The sequence below is a fragment of the Somniosus microcephalus genome, chromosome 23 (assembly GCF_052327205.1).
Source record: "Somniosus microcephalus isolate GS21.2 chromosome 23, FLI_Smic_1.0, whole genome shotgun sequence".
NCBI lineage: Eukaryota > Metazoa > Chordata > Chondrichthyes > Squaliformes > Somniosidae > Somniosus > Somniosus microcephalus.
Window position 1 is genome coordinate 8,862,516 of NC_141009.1, and position 17,539 is coordinate 8,880,054.

At 43.5% G+C, this 17,539-nt stretch overlaps 1 protein-coding gene across 1 annotated transcript in view; it reads right to left on the reverse strand.

Moving 5' to 3' along the window:
• LOC147101631 (uncharacterized) overlaps positions 1-17,539 on the reverse strand; it is a 688,387-nt gene that overhangs the window by 110,341 nt on the left and 560,507 nt on the right. The window contains 3 exon segments of the mRNA XM_085965351.1: positions 2,651-2,758; positions 11,077-11,130; positions 13,787-13,840. Of these exon segments, the coding sequence (XP_085821477.1) occupies positions 2,651-2,758; positions 11,077-11,130; positions 13,787-13,840 (216 nt within the window).

Sequence of the window (17,539 nt, forward strand, 5' to 3'; positions counted from 1 at the left end):
TCAGGTTTATTCCAATTCATAGGCTTTCAAATAATGTAATCAGCAAAGGCATTTCAAATGACTGCCAATGTAGACCATGGATGTAAATGCAGTGATGGGCTGACTGCCTGGCGTCCTACTCCCCGCTGTAACTGTAATACAAAAATCACCCATTAAACCTTGCAGTATTTTGAGAACTCTTCCAAAATGCATACTGAGAGAATCCAAAACCATCTCTAATGATATGTTCTTAGTTCTCATCATCCCCTCTCTGGTATTACATATCATTTTAGTGATCCTCACTCTTTTGTCAGTGGGAGGTGATCCTACGTCTGCGAATGTAAAGGAGGAAATCCAGCACCAAACACACTTAATATCAGCTCCAGAGAGGATTGGTAAAATGAAACTAGTAATAAAGGAATTAGCGTTTTTGTTTCAGAAGTAAAACATAGAGTTTTAGATTTAGATTTTTAATTAAAAAGTCGTGATGCATGCAATGCTTAGATTTTGCGTTGGCGTTTTTTGGTAATATTAGAACACAGTCCCTGTGTATATCTATGTGATTGGCTTGAAGAGACATTTCAGGTGCCAATTCACACAGACAAGAGAAAAAAAACCACTTGTGCTATACTTTGAAGAAATGCACCATGAAAACAAGACGTTTCTGATTTAACTTGGAGTGTGTCTGGCCGCTGTCCATATAATGTACAATGGAATATACCATGTTTTGAAACGGGTTTACTGTTTCCATATCAGCATTTAACCTGCATTTACAAACACTAGTTTGTCTGCTAACTGGCTGGTTTTGTATTCTTTGAAACATTTTTTTTTTGGAAAGGATTTCATCTCCAGAACACACAGGCTTGGCCCGATTTCCCCTGGCTGTCTGGCGCCTGTTCCCTCACTATCCCGACTGTACAACGCTATAAAATGTCGGATTCAAACCGTCTCCAGATGTTGGGCACCTGGTTCTTGAACTCACTATTCAACAACTTCCTAAATCTACAAACATTAGACAATTAGAATTGAGATTTACTGGGAAGAAGTAACCCTTGTGTTTGTAGTTAAATGCAGCATTTAAAAATAACCTCCACAAAAATACACAATATCCTTCTGTGAATAAGTCATTCTTTTCAACAAGGACTTTATAGTGTTCCTGAACAGCTTCAAATGACATCCAAAAGCAGTTGTAAACCGCAGATAAGGATGGCAGCAAGCCACTGCTTCCACACTCATCCCCTTTGAGAATATCAATTGAGACTATAGGAAACAGTGCAAGAAGACCTTAGCATGGTCCATTGTGGTAGAAGAAACTACCAGGAGTGTTATTCAGCAGAAAAAACAGCATTAATATTCATTCAATCAAACTCTACTGCACTTTGACACAGTGAAAAGAAAGTATTTTTAAGAATTCTTTCAATATCTACTAAGACTGTAACTTTCTAATGCAAAAAAGAGCTAAGTGGAGCAGCACAACATTTCAGACTTAGTACCACTTTCCAAACTGCATCATGGCTACTTTGTTATAATTTTCATTTTAAGAGGTAAAATAATGTCATTCTATTTCAAATATGATGTAGAGTGGGTTTCCTTGACGCGACTTGTCTCCCAGGCTGTAACAGAAAAAATAAGTCCTTCAAAAAACAATTTCCATCTCCCAGGCTGGGAGGATACTCAATGCCGGAATCAACTGTCCGCTTCCCAAACTGGAACAAGGCGAGTGACTGAACAACATACCAGGTGTCAAATGACTCAAGATAATAAAATGCATGTTTCCCAGGATTTAGTGTCAGAAGTCACAGAAGCAACTATATGTTCCCTGCACTGCACCTGATGTGACAGGTGAAATAATTCAGTGATGGAGTTAGCTGTCCAGTTCTCTGATTGTAACAGAAATAGAGGTTTAATAACACAATGAAATGTCCACTTCTTCAACTGTAACATAACTAGAGTCAATGGCACAATGGTTATCTGTCTCCTGGATGGTGAAAAGTGCAGTGATGCTTTGACGCAATCAGCTGTCTGTTTCTCAGTCTATATCGAGAATAGTGATGCAACAATATTAATGAAATAATCTGATTTCTAGACTCGGTGACAAAATCAGATGCCCATTAGCCAGCACATGATAGCTGGAGTCATGCATATATACATATATGTGTATATGTGGAGTGACTTCATGGTGTTGGTCATAAACCCTAGTAAGTCACTAAAGGGAACCTCTCTTCCTCAAATCTGCCTTATAGTCGATGAACAGGAATGACACAATATATGTTTTTGATAGTAGGAGGACATTTCAGAATACTAGTTTTCCCTTCGTGTTAGAGTAGAAATACTGGGGGGTAATTTTGTGATTCTCCACCCCCAGTGCAGAGCATCACTAGCGGTCAGTACATGTTGGAAAATTGGGTTACAGTATTGTAGAGTCCTATCTCCACTACTGCGCTTGACACTCGGAGTGGAGCCTGGCAAAATTACTGGTAACTTGTGGATACATCACAAATTATCAAGACTGTGGATAATCTTGGTGGGCAAATAAAAGTTAAGATTATTGTGTATTTTAAATATTCCCATGTATGCTGTGACATACCTTATCTGTGATTGTCTATAGATTGTTATTTCCAGTCACTCCATATTTATGACTTCTGTGGAAAAAAATAGAAATGGTACTTACTCGAACTCCTGTGATTCCTGGTACACCTGCTGGTCCTTCTTTTCCTTTCAATCCTTCTGGCCCCTTCTCTCCTTTATCTCCTTCTGCCCCTGGGTCTCCCTTGTCACCCTTATATGAAAAACAAGAAGAGGGTGGTCAGCGAGATGCAGGTCATTCAATAAGAGAAAGATCAGTGAAACAAGAAACCTGCAACAACCCTCCGAGATCTCTGCGCCCTTCTAATTCTGGCCTTTAACCCGATTTTAATCGCTCCACCATTGGTGGCTGTGCCTTCAGCTACGGAGGCCCTAAGCTCTGGAATTCCCTCCCTAAACCTCTCCACCTCTCTACCTCCCTTTCCTCCTTTAAGATGCTCCTTAAAACCTACCTCTTTGACCAAGCTTTTGGTCACCTGTCCTAATATCTCTATATGGCTCGGTGTCAAATTTTGTTTGATAACGCGCCTTGGGACATTTTACTATGTTAAAGGTGCTATATATATGTAAGTTGTTGTTATTGGCTGTAAAGCACTTTGGGGCGTCCTGAGGTCGTGAAAGGCGCTATAGGAATGCAAGTCTTTCTTTCTGGAACAGGTCGATGTGCGAGAAGCAGAGCATTCTGGAACACAATGATCCAATGACAACAACAGCGATCAGTGAGATAAAGAACAATGGGTAAAGTGGTGAGATAACAGCTATTCTGTGAGAGGGAAGTTGTAGTTTTCTATGGACTGATGAGTTTTATTTGTACTTGTCTTGATCAGTGAAACTGGGAAAGCATTCCATAAGGAAAATCTCTGAAATAAAAACAGAACATGCTGGAAATACTCAGCAGGTCAGGCAGGATCTGTGGAGAGAGAGAAACAGAGTTAACATTTCAGGTCAATGACCTTGCGTCAGAACTGGAAAAAATTTAAGATATAGCAGGTTTTAAGCAAGTGCAGAGGCAGGGAAAGAGGGGAGAGCAGGAAAGAACAAAAGGGATGATGGTGCAAGGCAAAAGGAGATGGTAATGGGACAAGTAAAGAAACAAAGGATTGGTCTAGAAGAGGTGTAAATGGGAATGGCTGAATCATCAACAGCTGAAAATCTCTGAGTTGTGGGTTCTAATTCCACTCCAGGACAGACTGACACGCCATTGTAGCAGTGAGAGATTGCTGCACTGCTGGAGGTGCTATTCTTCAGATGAGATGTTAAACTGAGGCCTTGAATGCCTGCTCCATTGGTTCAAGTGAACTGGTAAACTTCCTGCTGTTTATCCACCTAGGACCACCCTATTAATTAGGGCATTGGCTTGTAGCATTTTCTGGAGACCTGGAGAAGTCCAGCCTCCAATGGCAACTTTCCCCCTCCAAATCCTATGAATGGGCCAGACTGGCTGGTCAATCATCAGCGTTTTCTCAGGAAAGCTGACACGAGTTACCTCTAAATGTTGTGTTTTAAATCTCGGTGTAGTCATGGAAGTTATAAAAAAAAAAGCTCCGAGATGATAGGTAGTTAAGACGCAAACGAGCTAGCTTTGATGTTATCTCTCATAGAGTCCAAGTAATAAGTAATTCATTAGCTTGTCTTGGGAACTGATAAAGACCTCACATCCATTGCGTTGGGTAGATGCTGGTGTTCAGTGGGGGGATATGGCAGGCCTTCCCTTTCTGACTGCGAACAGCGATAAAAGATGGGGGAAAAATTCAGTTGTTTGCGCCTCCCGTTAGCGCCTTAAGAGGGCGCTAATGGGGCACAAAGCAACTAGCGCCCGGGCACGGCGATGTTTGCGCCGCTCGCAAAATTAACTAGACATTTTGCGGCGGTGCTAAACACTACCGCCACGATTTCCTGCGTCGGCAGATCGTGACGTCAGTCGAGTGCGCAACGCCCCGGTAGCGCCCCGGACCGGATATTGAGTGGCGCCCCCTGCCTTACCGCCTGCCGCTAGCAACGACAGGTTGAGGGGAGCGTTTTGCAGTCAGGAAGGGACTGGGGGAGTGCTATTTAAAGGCGACCGCTTCCTGCCATTTTTTGTTGGTGACATTTTTGCACCACGCATTCTGAGAGAGAGAGAGAGAGACTTCTGGAGAGATTCAACGCTGTGTGAAGGAGTTTTGGGTACTGAGCAGCACTTTGTAGGTTCATTTTGATTTGCCCTTCCTTGCTTCGCCAGCGCTCTGAGGTAGCGCCTCGCTCCTCAGCGTTTGTGCCTTAAGACAGGTGTGAAGCGCCTGATTTAGCGCTCCAATCACCTCCAGGGGCGATAAAAGCCAAGTTTGCTGTCGGAGGCGATAATTAGCACCAGGCGCTAAACTTTGCGCACGGCCGATAGTGGCGCCCCAAACGGGGCGATACTGAATTTTTCCCCCAAAATACATTCTTCCTTTAAATCGATACTGATACATTAAAGATGGTTTAGGGAGGAGTGGGCTAAATGATTTCAGGGCTAACGGTTACGAAATGAGAGGCTCATAGAATTGGACTTCTTTTCATTATAGAAAGAAAATTGAGACTGGATATATTCCAGATCTTTGAAATGGTGTGAAAAGCATGGGTAATGTAGGTTTCAGCAGGTTATATGACTTCAGCTATAATCATGGAACTAAAAGACATAAGCATGTTTTAACAAGCCACGAGGGAGCCCTCACTTGAGAAAATAAAATTCTCCAGCCAAATACCCCGTGTAAGAACAGTCAGGGCTGATTAATTCCTTTTAAAAAGAGGTAGATAAATGTGTGGTTAATACTGTAACTGTAAGTTTAGATAAAAACAAAACAAGCAATCTACAGAATAATATGGTTCCTTTGCAGCTGGCAGCATGGATGTGTCATTTGTGGAATAAAACTATCAATGTTGATACAATTTATTAAAAATGTTATGTTTGCACGCATTTCCCATCAACATTTTCCATTATAAAGTCCTATGCCTACACTGGTAACAGAAACCACCTATGTAAACTTGTCACTCTGTAATTACACCTTCCCCAGCATTCATTATAAATGTGGACATAGGAATTTATAAAGGAAATATAAAAATAAGGACATGATGTAAGAGTTAAAAATGGGGACTGCATTACATCTGTGTCCCCTGGTCGAATTATACCTCACTTCACCTGAAGGCTACACTTGGTCTACACTCCCCGTCTGCAACGACATGGGAGATCGACTAGTAATATATTAAAAATCTTACATCTGTGGACACTTCTATTACAAATTCTTGTGTTCACATTTATAATGGAAACTGCCTATGTGAACTTGTCTTGCTGTAATTACACTGCAGTTTTGCATCTCCCAGCTCCTTAGCCTGTACTGCAAAGAAATGGCAATACTCCAACCAGCTCTAATTCTCTGCTCCCAAATTGCAGTAGGTTTTTCTGTTTAACTATCTATAATATATTAAAAAATCTTATGCCAGTGTGCATTTATTGTCAACTTTTTTTTAAACAGTGCCAGCCATGGCTCAGTGGGCAGCACCCTCATCTCTGAGTCAGAAGGTTGTGGGTTCAAGTCCCACTCCAGAGACTTGAGCACAAAAATCTAGGCTGACACTCCCAGTGCAGTGCTGAGGGAGTGCCGCACTGTCAGAGGTGCCGTCTTTCAGATGAGACGTTAAACTGAGGCCCCGTCTGCTCTCTCAGGCGGACGTAAAAGATCCCATGGCACTATTTCGCAGAAGAGTGGGAGAGTTCTCCCCGGTGTCCTGGCCAATATTTCTCCCTCAATCAACATCACTAAAAATAGATTAACGGGTCATTATCACATTACTGTTTGTGGGATCTTGCTGTGTGTAAATTGGCGGCTACGTTTAATACATTACAACAGTGACTACACTTCAAAAAAGTACTTCATTGGCTGTAAAGCGCTTTGGGGCATCCGGTGGTCGTGAAAGGCGCTATATAAATGCAAGTCTTTCTTTTTTCTTTTATATAAATTCCTGTGTCTAAATTTATAATGTAAAATGTCTATGTAAACTTGTCATGCAGTAAATTTTCACACCCCCAGTGGAGGCACTGCTGCACTAGCACTGGCAGGCGGGTGTAATTACAGCAAGACATGACTTTAAAATGGAGACTTAATTACTATGTGTGCTCCGATCGAATTATACCCCACCCTCTAATCACACTTCCACCGATGACTACACTCGGTCTTCACCCCCCTAGTGCAATGGTCGGGAGATCGAGTAGTGTAAGTATCGATGTTAGATGGAGTTTCACAGGATTACCTTAGCAGAGTGTGAGTACAGCTTTATCCACCTTAGGAGATTTATCTCTGTTTAACTTTTTCAAGAGATTGTCCAAGAGAAGGCAAATTGTACATCATCTATCAAAAGGGATAGGCTTGATGAGTTGAGTTCTTGAAGAAAACAATCCGTGAGCTTAGAATTGTGGTTTACAGCCCACTCCCTTTAGCTCTGAGTACCGGATCATTCAAATTGTGCTCAGACAAGCCACTGTGCCAATATAATACAACTGCTTCATTTGAATTATTGGATCATTTAAATGTTGTGGGGTTAAAAAAGGTACTTTGAATTAACAGGAGTTGGCTGTATTACTCTTCAAAGTTGTCTCCACTGAGGATTCCAGCGTTGTTTAGCATTAGTTATTATGTAGGCAAAGTGAACATCACTTCTGCCCTTTAACCACACCCTGTTTTCCACACAAGTCCCTTACAGGTCATTTTATTTCTGTTCCTGTGTGTGTGCTTGTGTTTTTTCCCCCCACCTCCTTGTTCTGTTCCTTTTTTAAGTGTTGTTCACGAGAAACCATTTCAGGAGTAACAGCCGATCATTGTCGTGGTCATAGTTGGACAGGATGTCATTGGTGACTTTGACCGGGGTGGTCCTAGTCCTGGTGCTGGTGCTGTGGGCTGCTCGGAGGGATTCGGACAGGGAGTGGCAAGAGAGGCGAGCGTGTATTTGGGGGTTAATGATGCAGAAGAACCTTGGAGAGAATGGACAGGTTAGAGACAGGATGATTGTGTGTGAGGATTGAGGTGGCAAGGGTGGGATTTTAAATAGGAGGGATGAAATGGCGATTTAAAAAGGGGTGGAAACAATGTCTGAAGGTATGGATAAGTTGACAATGTTGATTAGCATTGGGAAAAAAGGGGAAGTTGGGTGGTCAGATGCTTGGTTGAACAGGAGGTTGAAGGAGCATGTGGTGCGCTTCACAGATGGAATAAATCCTATATAAGTAAAGAATGCTATGTATAAAGAGGTGGGTTTGAAGGGTGCTAGGAGGAGTGGAGATGGGGATCCAGAATCAGAGGCGAGGATGGAGGGTGTGGGGTGTGGGAGAAAATTGAGAGCGGTGATTTGTGGTGATGAAAAGGAGTTTGAGGTTGCCATTACTCTCCCGGATTTGTCTATGGATTGGGAGAAGCAGCGCTGCTTCAGCCAGACCAGTCATATTCACATGCACTCGAACTTCACCACCTGTACTGCTCCAAATAATATTTTTAATGTAGCTGCAGCTCAGAAATAGCTAATGCACAATATTTTGCTGAAAGCCACTGATCACTCTGTCACAGAATGATACAGCACAGAGAGAGGCCACTCAGCCCATCCTGCCTGTGCTGGCTCTTTGGTAGAGCTATTCCATTAATCCCACTCCGCTGCTCTTTCCCCATAGCCCTGTAAAAAAAAATTCCCTTCAGGTATTTATCCAATTCTCTTTTGAATGTTACTATTGAATCTGCTTCCACCGCCCTTTCAGGCAGCACATTCCAGATCACAACAACTCGTTGCGTAAAAAAATGTTTCCTCATCTCCCCTCTGGTTCTTTTCCCAATCTCCATAAATCTGTGTCCTCTGGTTACCGACCCTTCTGCCTCTGGAAACAGTTTCTCCTTATTTACTCTATCAAAACCATTCATGATTTTGAACACTTCTATCAAATCTCCTCTTAAACATCTCTGCTCTAAGGAGAACAATCCCAGCTTCTCCAGTCTCTCCACATAACTGAAGTCCCTCATCCCTGGAACCATTCTAGTAAATCTCCTCTGCGCCCTCTCCAAGGCCTTGACATCCTTCCTAAAGTGCGGTGCCCAGAATTGAACACGATACTCCAGCTGAGGCCTAACCAGTGTTTCATACAGGTTTAGCATAATGTCCTTGCCTTTGTACCCTATTCTTCTATTAATAAAGCCAAAGATCCCGTCTGCTATTTTAACAGCCTTCTCAACTTGTCCTGCCACCTTCGAAGGTTTGTGTTTATACACCCCCAGGTCTCTCTGTTCCTGCCCCCTTTAAAATTGTACCATTTAGTTCATATTGCCCCTCCTCATTCTGCCTACCAAAATGTATCACTTCACACTTCATTGATTTAAATTTCATCCACATGTCTGCCCATTTCACCAGCCTGTCTGTGTCCTCATGAAGTCTGTTACTATCCTTTTAAAAAAAATTTGTTTATGGGATGTGGGATCCTCCTCATTGTTTACTACATTTCCGAGTTTAGTATCACCTACAAACTTTGAAATTGTGCCCTGTTTACCCAAGTCCAGGTCATTAATATATATCAGAAAGAGCAGCGGTCCTAATACTGACTCCTGGGGAACACCACTGTATACCTCCCATCAGTCTGAAAAATATCTGTTCACCACTACTCTCTGCTTTCTGTCCCTTAGCCAACTTTGCGTCCATGCTGCCACTGTCCCTTTAATCCCATGGGCTTTAATTTTGCTACCAAGTCTATTATGCGGTAATCTATTCTATTCTTTGCAGAGAATGAGTCAATTTTAATTTGACCTATTGTTTTCAGAAGAGATTCTTGGTGAGTCTGCAAACACATTAGTAGTTCAGTGTACTGCAACCATTTAACTGCTGTACTGTGTTATACTAATAACAATCACAAAATTCATAATAAATAGAGATAAGCATTCACTTTCTGAAACCACTCTGCCTACTTATTAATTATAAGGCAAGATGTGGTCGCTATCCTTTTTGAATTGTAAAACGCAGCTTTAAGGAAAAAGTAAGCTTATAAAATTCCTCGAACGAAAATTAGAATTTGCACATAAAAATTTTTTATACAGCGCCTTTCATGACCTCAGAACATCCCAAAGCACTTTACAGCCAATGAAATACTTTTGACGTGCAGTCCCTGTTGTAATGCAGGAAACACGGCAACCAATTTGCGCACAGCAAGCTCCCACAAACTGCATTGAGATAAATGACCAGATAATGAGGGGAATTTTCCCAGCCCTGGGGAGGCGGGTATGGAGGCGGGACTGCCGGGAAAATGGCAGAAATTGGGAGCGGGTACCGACCCCGCTCCCAACCCGCCTCCGTGCCATCTTTCCGGGAGGCGGGTCCCCGTGTCGCGCAGGGACCCGTCTCCTCGAGGCGGGAAGGGGATTAGAGCCAATAAACTGCCTGTTAACAGGTAGTTAACAGGCAGTTTTGAGGCTTTTCCCCATTTTACGCCTGCAATTGCGGGCTTCCCGACGGCTGCGGACCTTGCCAGGGTCAGCGGGGCAAGCAGTGGGTCTGCGGGGGCGAGAGGGGTTGAAATGTCAGCTGTAGAGGTGAGTGATGGGTGCAAGTGTGGAGAGGTAAGTGTGAGAGGTGAGTGTAAAGTGTTGGAACAAGTTTCCTTACCTTTGCTTCTTTCTACAGGCTTCAACCTTTGAGGATCCGGAGGTGCCTCATCTCAACGGCAGAGATGACAGAATGGCTGCTGCACTCTCAGATGCAGCAGCCATCTGCTTTCTGCTGAGGAGAGGTGTCTTGGTGTGCCTGTGTGTAAGGGCTCACCTTAGAACAGAGATTGTCGGTGTTTGACAGCTTCTCAAAGCTGTCAAATGCTGACAATTCATGTGTCAAAAAATGTTCAACAGATGAAGCATCATACGCTGACATCATCTATCACCGGCTTTCCCTAAAATAGTGTGGGTTGGTCAGACGTCACTGGGGGCGGGACTGAAACACGGAAACCAGAAGTCCTGCCTCCAGCACGTCTCCATTGAGAAAATCCAGCCCAATGTTTTTTAGGTGTTGGTTGAGGGATAACTATTGGCCAGGACACCGGGGATAACTCCCCTGCTCCTCTTTGAAATAATGCCACGGGATCTTTTACGTCCACCTGAGAGGGCAGACGGGGCCTCGGTTTAACGTCTCATCTGAAAGACGACACCTCTGACAGTGCAGCACTCCCTTAGTACCGCACTGGGAGTGTCAGCCTAGATTTAGTGCTCAAGTAAACAACATGAAGACCTTTAAAGATTTGTTCCCCTCCCCCTTCAAAAGACCAACTTGGAGAAATGAATGTCTTCACAAAATTTGCATTCATTTTGCTTTTATCTTCACAAAATCTATTCAGATCAAATATACTAGACACTGAAGTCAAATTAATGGCTGTATTATCTTTAAATCACATATGAATATTTAGATTTCCAGCATCCGCAGTTTTGTGCTTTTGCGTGTATATTACAGTCCATGCAGATTCACCGTTGAAATTCTTACCTTGAGCCCATCGATTCCAACAGGTCCATCATCACCCACCAGACCAGGCTCACCCTAGAAAAATAAAAATAATAATGAGCGATTTTTGACGGAGTCAGTTGCATCTGGTCATTATGTACTGATAAGTAATTTTAGAGATATACTTATAAGCATGTGTATAAATAAGTTTGCAATTGATGCATTATCTGTGAGTTATCTCACCCAAGACTCAGTAGTGCAGTTAAAGCTTTGAGATTGACCACATTGAGGACTAGCTGCTGCAATCAGAGCACAGAGAGTGGCATAAAGTTTGATAGTCCCAAATTTTTTTTAAATTGTGCGGCTACGAAGGCCAAAATTAGAGTAGGTTCCAACTGGGAATTCTTGTAGTTTACGAGAAAACCGATTCCCTGGAATAGAGCAAATACGTACTCCATGGCTGTCTTTATTGTCGACAGATTGGGCAAGCTAATTATCTAAACATAATGCAACTATCACTACCAGAAATCACTTGGGCAACCAATGCCAATGGGTGTTACAGCACCAACGCTTAGAACTGTGGGGCAATGGGCAAAGATTGATTTGAAAGAGCGGAATAATTGAATACCTGGCAGATGGTTATAGGGAGCCCTTGAAGCAATCTAGGAACAGGCTGACTTGGAAACAAAGTGGGCTAGAGCAGGTAGATTGTTGATGAGGGATAGTTTAAAAAGAAAGAAAATGACCTATTTTTAGAAAAAAATCTGTTTTCAGAAAGTTACTAACTTGGATGCCAAACATAAGGCTGAAAGGGAGTATTTTGTGGTGCTAAATCCTTATGGAGATAGAGAAATAACTCGAGCTTTATGGCATATGGACCGTTGACCAGACACACCGCCTGAATTATCTGAGGTACATGTGACTGCTCTTGCATTTTCTTTTCTTTACAAAAGCAGTCAAAGTGACTCAGGTCCTTGACTGGACTGTCATTCTCGTCAGTTTGAGGCGCTAAAAGATAACCTCTGTTTCCCCATCGAAGGCGCTCTGATAGTACATGTTTCCGTATTACACAGCAGGACTTGGGTGAACAACCTCTGTGGAGTTTTGAAAAAAATTGAAAATATGGAGGAAGATTTCTATCTTGAATTGTCTGCCTGACCCACCCATCTTTTTGTAATCTAAAAAAATAGGAACTCATTTGATCCAAAAGAAAGTCAGGTAGAAACAATGCTTGGGCCTCTGAGAGCATGTTTCTGTCAAAGTTACCCAAGAATAGGATATGGCAGCCAAGGCCTAAGGAGACTTTGATATTTCCTGGCACTTTTTACAACGCTCCATCATGTCCTCAAATAGCTCCTTAAAGGGACAGTTCACTTCGAACAGAAACTCTAAGGGCTGGATTTTTTCAATGGGGACGTGATGGAGGCGGGACTCCCACTTTTTGGGTTGTAGTCCTGCCTCCATCGATTTGTGGCCAACCCACGCGATTTTCCCTTGATTGACCTTGTTAAGCCCGCCCAGCAGGCTCAGCAGGCCAATTAAGGGACACCCGGTTACAGGTGACGTCAGGGATTGACATTTCATCTGTCAAGAGCTTTTGACAGATGAAATATCAGCGTTTGACAGCTCTGTGAAGCTGTCAAACACTGACAATCTGACTTCTAACTTGAGTCCTTCTCCACAGACTCAGTTAGAAATCTCTCCAGAACAGAAAGCAGAATGCTGCAACTTTGACAGCTCGCGGCCATTCTGCTTTCTGTGCCGCTGAGATGAGGGACACCCGAGACCTGAAGGAAGGAAGCCTGCATTAGTAAGTAAAGGTAAGTAAAACTTATTTAAACACTTTACACACACCAAACACACTTACCTCTGCACTCATGCACCCATCACTCACCTGAACACCGGACATCTCGAACCCTCCAAGCCCTTCAGCCCGACGGTCCGCCTCGCTAACTTGGCGTGGTTTGGAGCCGTCGGGAATCCCACACTTCAGGGCTAAAAATAGGGATTAGGCCAAAAACTGCCTGTTAACTACCTGTTAACAGGCAGTTAATTGGTACTAATCCCCTTCCTGCCTCGGGGAGGCGGCTCCCAGCACAGGTCGGGTACCCGCCTCCACGGGGCTTGGAAATTCGAGCCCTAAGTGCTTTACCCTGAGGTCTGAGTGTCAAACAGGAATTCAGAGCATGGCATAGTGGAACCGTAATCCTGAACAATAAAATAATTAAGAGATTTTCTTTCCCGATGGCCTTCCGCAGGCCAATCGCGTTACTGCAATGCTGAAAGTTCTAGAGTGGGAAATGCTTGAGAGGAGGAGGAGAGACTAGGCTCCACCTGATGCATCACATTATCAATGGACAAACTGGAATCAGAATGGAAAGTGTGCTGCAACCTGCATGGAACAACAGGGAACAGCCAGAAACTGACGAGACGACTGCTGAAGAAAGACTTGCACAGGTTCAGCTTTTTCCCCACGAACAATTGTCAACTGGAACAAGTTAGATAACGAAACAGTAACAGCAAGCTCACTAGACACATAACACTAGACACTAAACTGAAGAATGTGAATTAGTAATTTCATTGTCGCGCTCGCCCAGTGACCTCACCCCTTACAAGGTTGGCGAAGTACAGTTATTCTGCATGTGCCGACTCAACTGAGACAAGACAAGACACTCTACTGGAACGTTTTTGGAATATTGTTTCATATTGAGAGCACAGGTAGCAGTGAAATGCAACATAATCAATCACTTACCCTTTGACCCATGAGTCCTTGTTCACCTGTGCCTCCGGTTGGTCCAATGTCACCCTGTAGATCAGAGCATGTGTGAAAACTACAAAGTGAAAATATTAATTCATAAAATCTAAATCTTAAATACCTTTGCATCATTCAATTTAGGACAAAACATGATTGCAACAAAATGTATTAGAAAATGTTGTTTATCTGAGAATGTTTTTATCAGGTACCGGCAACTTTAAAAAAAAAAATCTTGCATTGGATTATTTATTAATCTTTGACATATTCCACCGATGCCTCAAGGAACAGGGAGAAATGACATTGTTCACAGGATCTTCTTGCCTGCGGGTATGTGTCACGCTATTAAAGGCTGTACTATGTTACATGGTAAATTCTTTGACAAACTTCCAACAGATTCCAAGTTTACCCTTTCAAAAATGTCATAAAAGCAAACTCTGTATGACAAAGAAAAAAATCAAAATAGTGTTGTTTTTCTGAAAAAAGTTCATCACATGTAACCCTGGAAAGTGTCCAGTTTTTAAATACTTGAACATTGTGCTAATACGCTGTGCTATGGAGTGGAGGGGGAAACCTTTTGTCCTCTGAAGCCACATATAGGCCTAGGAATTGGGTTGGGGCGCCAAAGTGGCGCAAAAGTCGCCTGAGCGCAGGATTTAGCGCAGCGATCGGAGTAATTCCGATCGGCAGAAATTCAGTTTCAGTGCCGCTCGAGGGAGACGGGGCGAGGCTCGAGGCGCTCCACGTCCCTCTTAGGGCGCTGAAACTGATTATCGCAGCGCAATGTGCCGCAGCGCCACACACTGCGGCACGGCACGCTGCGGTACTGCAGGCCTTCCTCCCACTGTTAAGGGGGAGGTGCCTGCAACAGCGCGATCCCCGCTCGCGAGTGCCGGCAAATGAGCCCGGCACCAAGGAGAAGTGCCAGGCTCTCGGGAAACAGCCGGCAATGCCGCGGGGGGGGGGGGGGGGGGGGGAGTGGTGGTTGTTAGGAGGCCGGGGACGGAGGTGCTGGCAGGCGGCCGCCGAAAAAGCGGCCGCCCCGCACCTCCACCTTAACTTGCGCCGCTGCCGGCACAGTAAGGCCCCGTGAACCGGGCGCGGGTAGCGAGCGGCGCAACTGCGGCGTTCGCTACCAAATATCGCGAACAGGGCACGAATGGGGCGCTGCGCACACCGATGACGTCATCGGTGGCGGCGCAGCGCAAAAGCCTAACGCCACCATTAGCACCCCTACTGAATATCGCGGGAGACGCAGCCAGTGGCGCTACAGCCACTGACTGCCTCTTTAGGCGCTAACAGGTGGCGCTACTCACCCAATTTCTCCCCCATAAAGTTTAAATCCATGTTCCCATTAATATGCACATATCTGAAGTTGCTAACACTAACTGATCTTAGTATATTGATTTAGAATCTATCCACCACCGATCCACAGATGTTTACAGCACAGAAATGATAGGAAGCATGTTTGTATCGGTGATCCTCCACATGATAATGCAGATGCATCAGCCCCAGGCTGGATATTTTTCCACAGGGAGAGTGGAAATATCAGAGGAAGGAAGAGTTACCTTAAGCTCCTCTGTGTACCTTCTAATAGCTGGTGTCGGAGGGCACTGGGTGACCCAGGCCATCACGCACCTTCTAAGCTGGGCAAAGTACCCTTAAAAAGGAACTACACTCTCAATAAAAACAAACGCAAGCAACTGGGGATGCCATCAGGTAAATTTACATTCCGGGTTCTCCCTATGATTTTAAGAAGTACAATCATGGAACAGTTTAGAGTTGTACTGCAGGTCTTCTACATTTACTAACATGCATTTTCTAGACTTGCAAAGAAGCACTGTTATATGACAAATGTGAAAATAAATAAAATCTTGCAGATCACCAGGGTCACATTAAGCTTTTTTTTTTAAATTTAATATTTTTCGTCTTTCCTTTCAATCACCAGAGTGGACTGTCGGCGTCTAACTGATTGCCAACAATGCCAGTCTAGAGCACAGTACTGTAGATACTCGTCAAGAACTTGGCGGAACGGTGTGGCAAAACATTTTTTTCACCTCTGGGTTCAAATCCAGTTCAATCAGAGGGGAGGATGGTCTCCTGTGATGAGGAACTGGATGGAACAGTGTGTTAGAACCTCTCCACAACTTCCGTGCCAATTTGGCTCGAAGCTCGTCTGTCAGAAGCGATGCCTGCTGCAGGACAAGATGTAAAGGCCTTCCTTCCTCCGAGGCAAGGCATCGTGCTGCTAATATGATGCGTAGAGAATTCACAAAAGCCTCTTGCCATGTGAACACAGGAATTACTTTAAAAGTGCGCCTTTTTGCTGCTGCTAATTTTGAATTTGATAGTGGGCAGGTCAAGTGATAAAAAGAAAACATATCGTAAGCCCAGTGTGAATTCAGTCTTTTGGGATGTGTTTAAGCTAGGAGTACATCAGCTTTAAAGTATACCCACTTCATTGAAGATTTGCCTCAAGATTAAAATACTATTTAAAAATAAAAATCCATTTAATATTAATACCTTAATTTATACGGACGTACAACATTGACGGGCAAGAAAAGACCAGCTGGTCCATCAGTTCAGAAATACTTATGTCAGAATGTCAGACACCTGACATTATTATTAGCACAAAAACAATTACAATCTCTCGCAGGATTTAGGTTGTGCTTCAAAATTTTTAATTTCAACTCATTTTTTAATGCAACTTTGTGCAAGTTGCAACCCACAAACAGTGCGAGCGCAAGGACAGTGATAATGCACTCTGCCCTGAACAGTATTCCTCTCACGTGTCCTCATGGTTTTCAACAAGTGAAAAAAACACCAACTAGGGTCTCTTCCATCGCGGCTTCAGCTTACTGACAGAACAACTGTGTTTATTTTTGTGATTTGCATAATGATTAAAATGACACTGGCTCGGCTCTTCCAGATTTGAACAATGAAAATTAATTTCCCCAAACGGCCACATGACCCCCTTGAATGTCATAGAAATAAAACTGGAATATAGTTAAGATTCAAACTCCTTTCATTATTCCGAATGAATGAGAGTTTGTACAGGGGAGTGTCTATGGATGTTGTGTATATGGACTTCCAGAAGGCATTTGATGAGGTTCCGCATAAGAGATTATTAGCAAAAATGGGAGCGCACAGAATTGGAGGTAACCTTGTGAAATGGATCAGTAATTAGCTGGTAAAGGACAGGGAGTGGGGATAAAGGCTTCATTCTATGATTGGCAGGACGTAACAAGTGGTGTTCCCCAGGGATCTGTACTGGGACCTCAGCTTTTCATCCTATATATGAATGACTTGGATGAAGGAAGAGAGAGTTGTATATCCAAGTTTGCACATGACACTAAGTTAGGAGGTTAGTAAGTTGTGTGGATGGGAGGATGAAGTTACAAAGGGACACGGACAGACAAAGTGAATAGGCAGAACTATGGCAGATGGGTTCAATGTAGGGAAGTGTGAGGTCATCCACTTCGGATCGGAGAAAGACCAATGGGAATACTTTCTTAACAGCGAGAGACTAGGAGCTGTGGCGGAGCAAAGGGATTTGGGTGTCCATATATACAACTCACTAAAAGCTGGTGCACAGGTACAAAAAGTAATTAAAAATGCTAATGGAATGTTGGCCTTTATCTCAAGGGAATTGGATATCAAAAGTGAGGAAGCGATGCTTCAGTTGTACAGGGTCTTGGTCAGACCCCGTCTGGAGTACTGTGTTCAGTTTTGGGCAACGCACCTCAGGAAAGA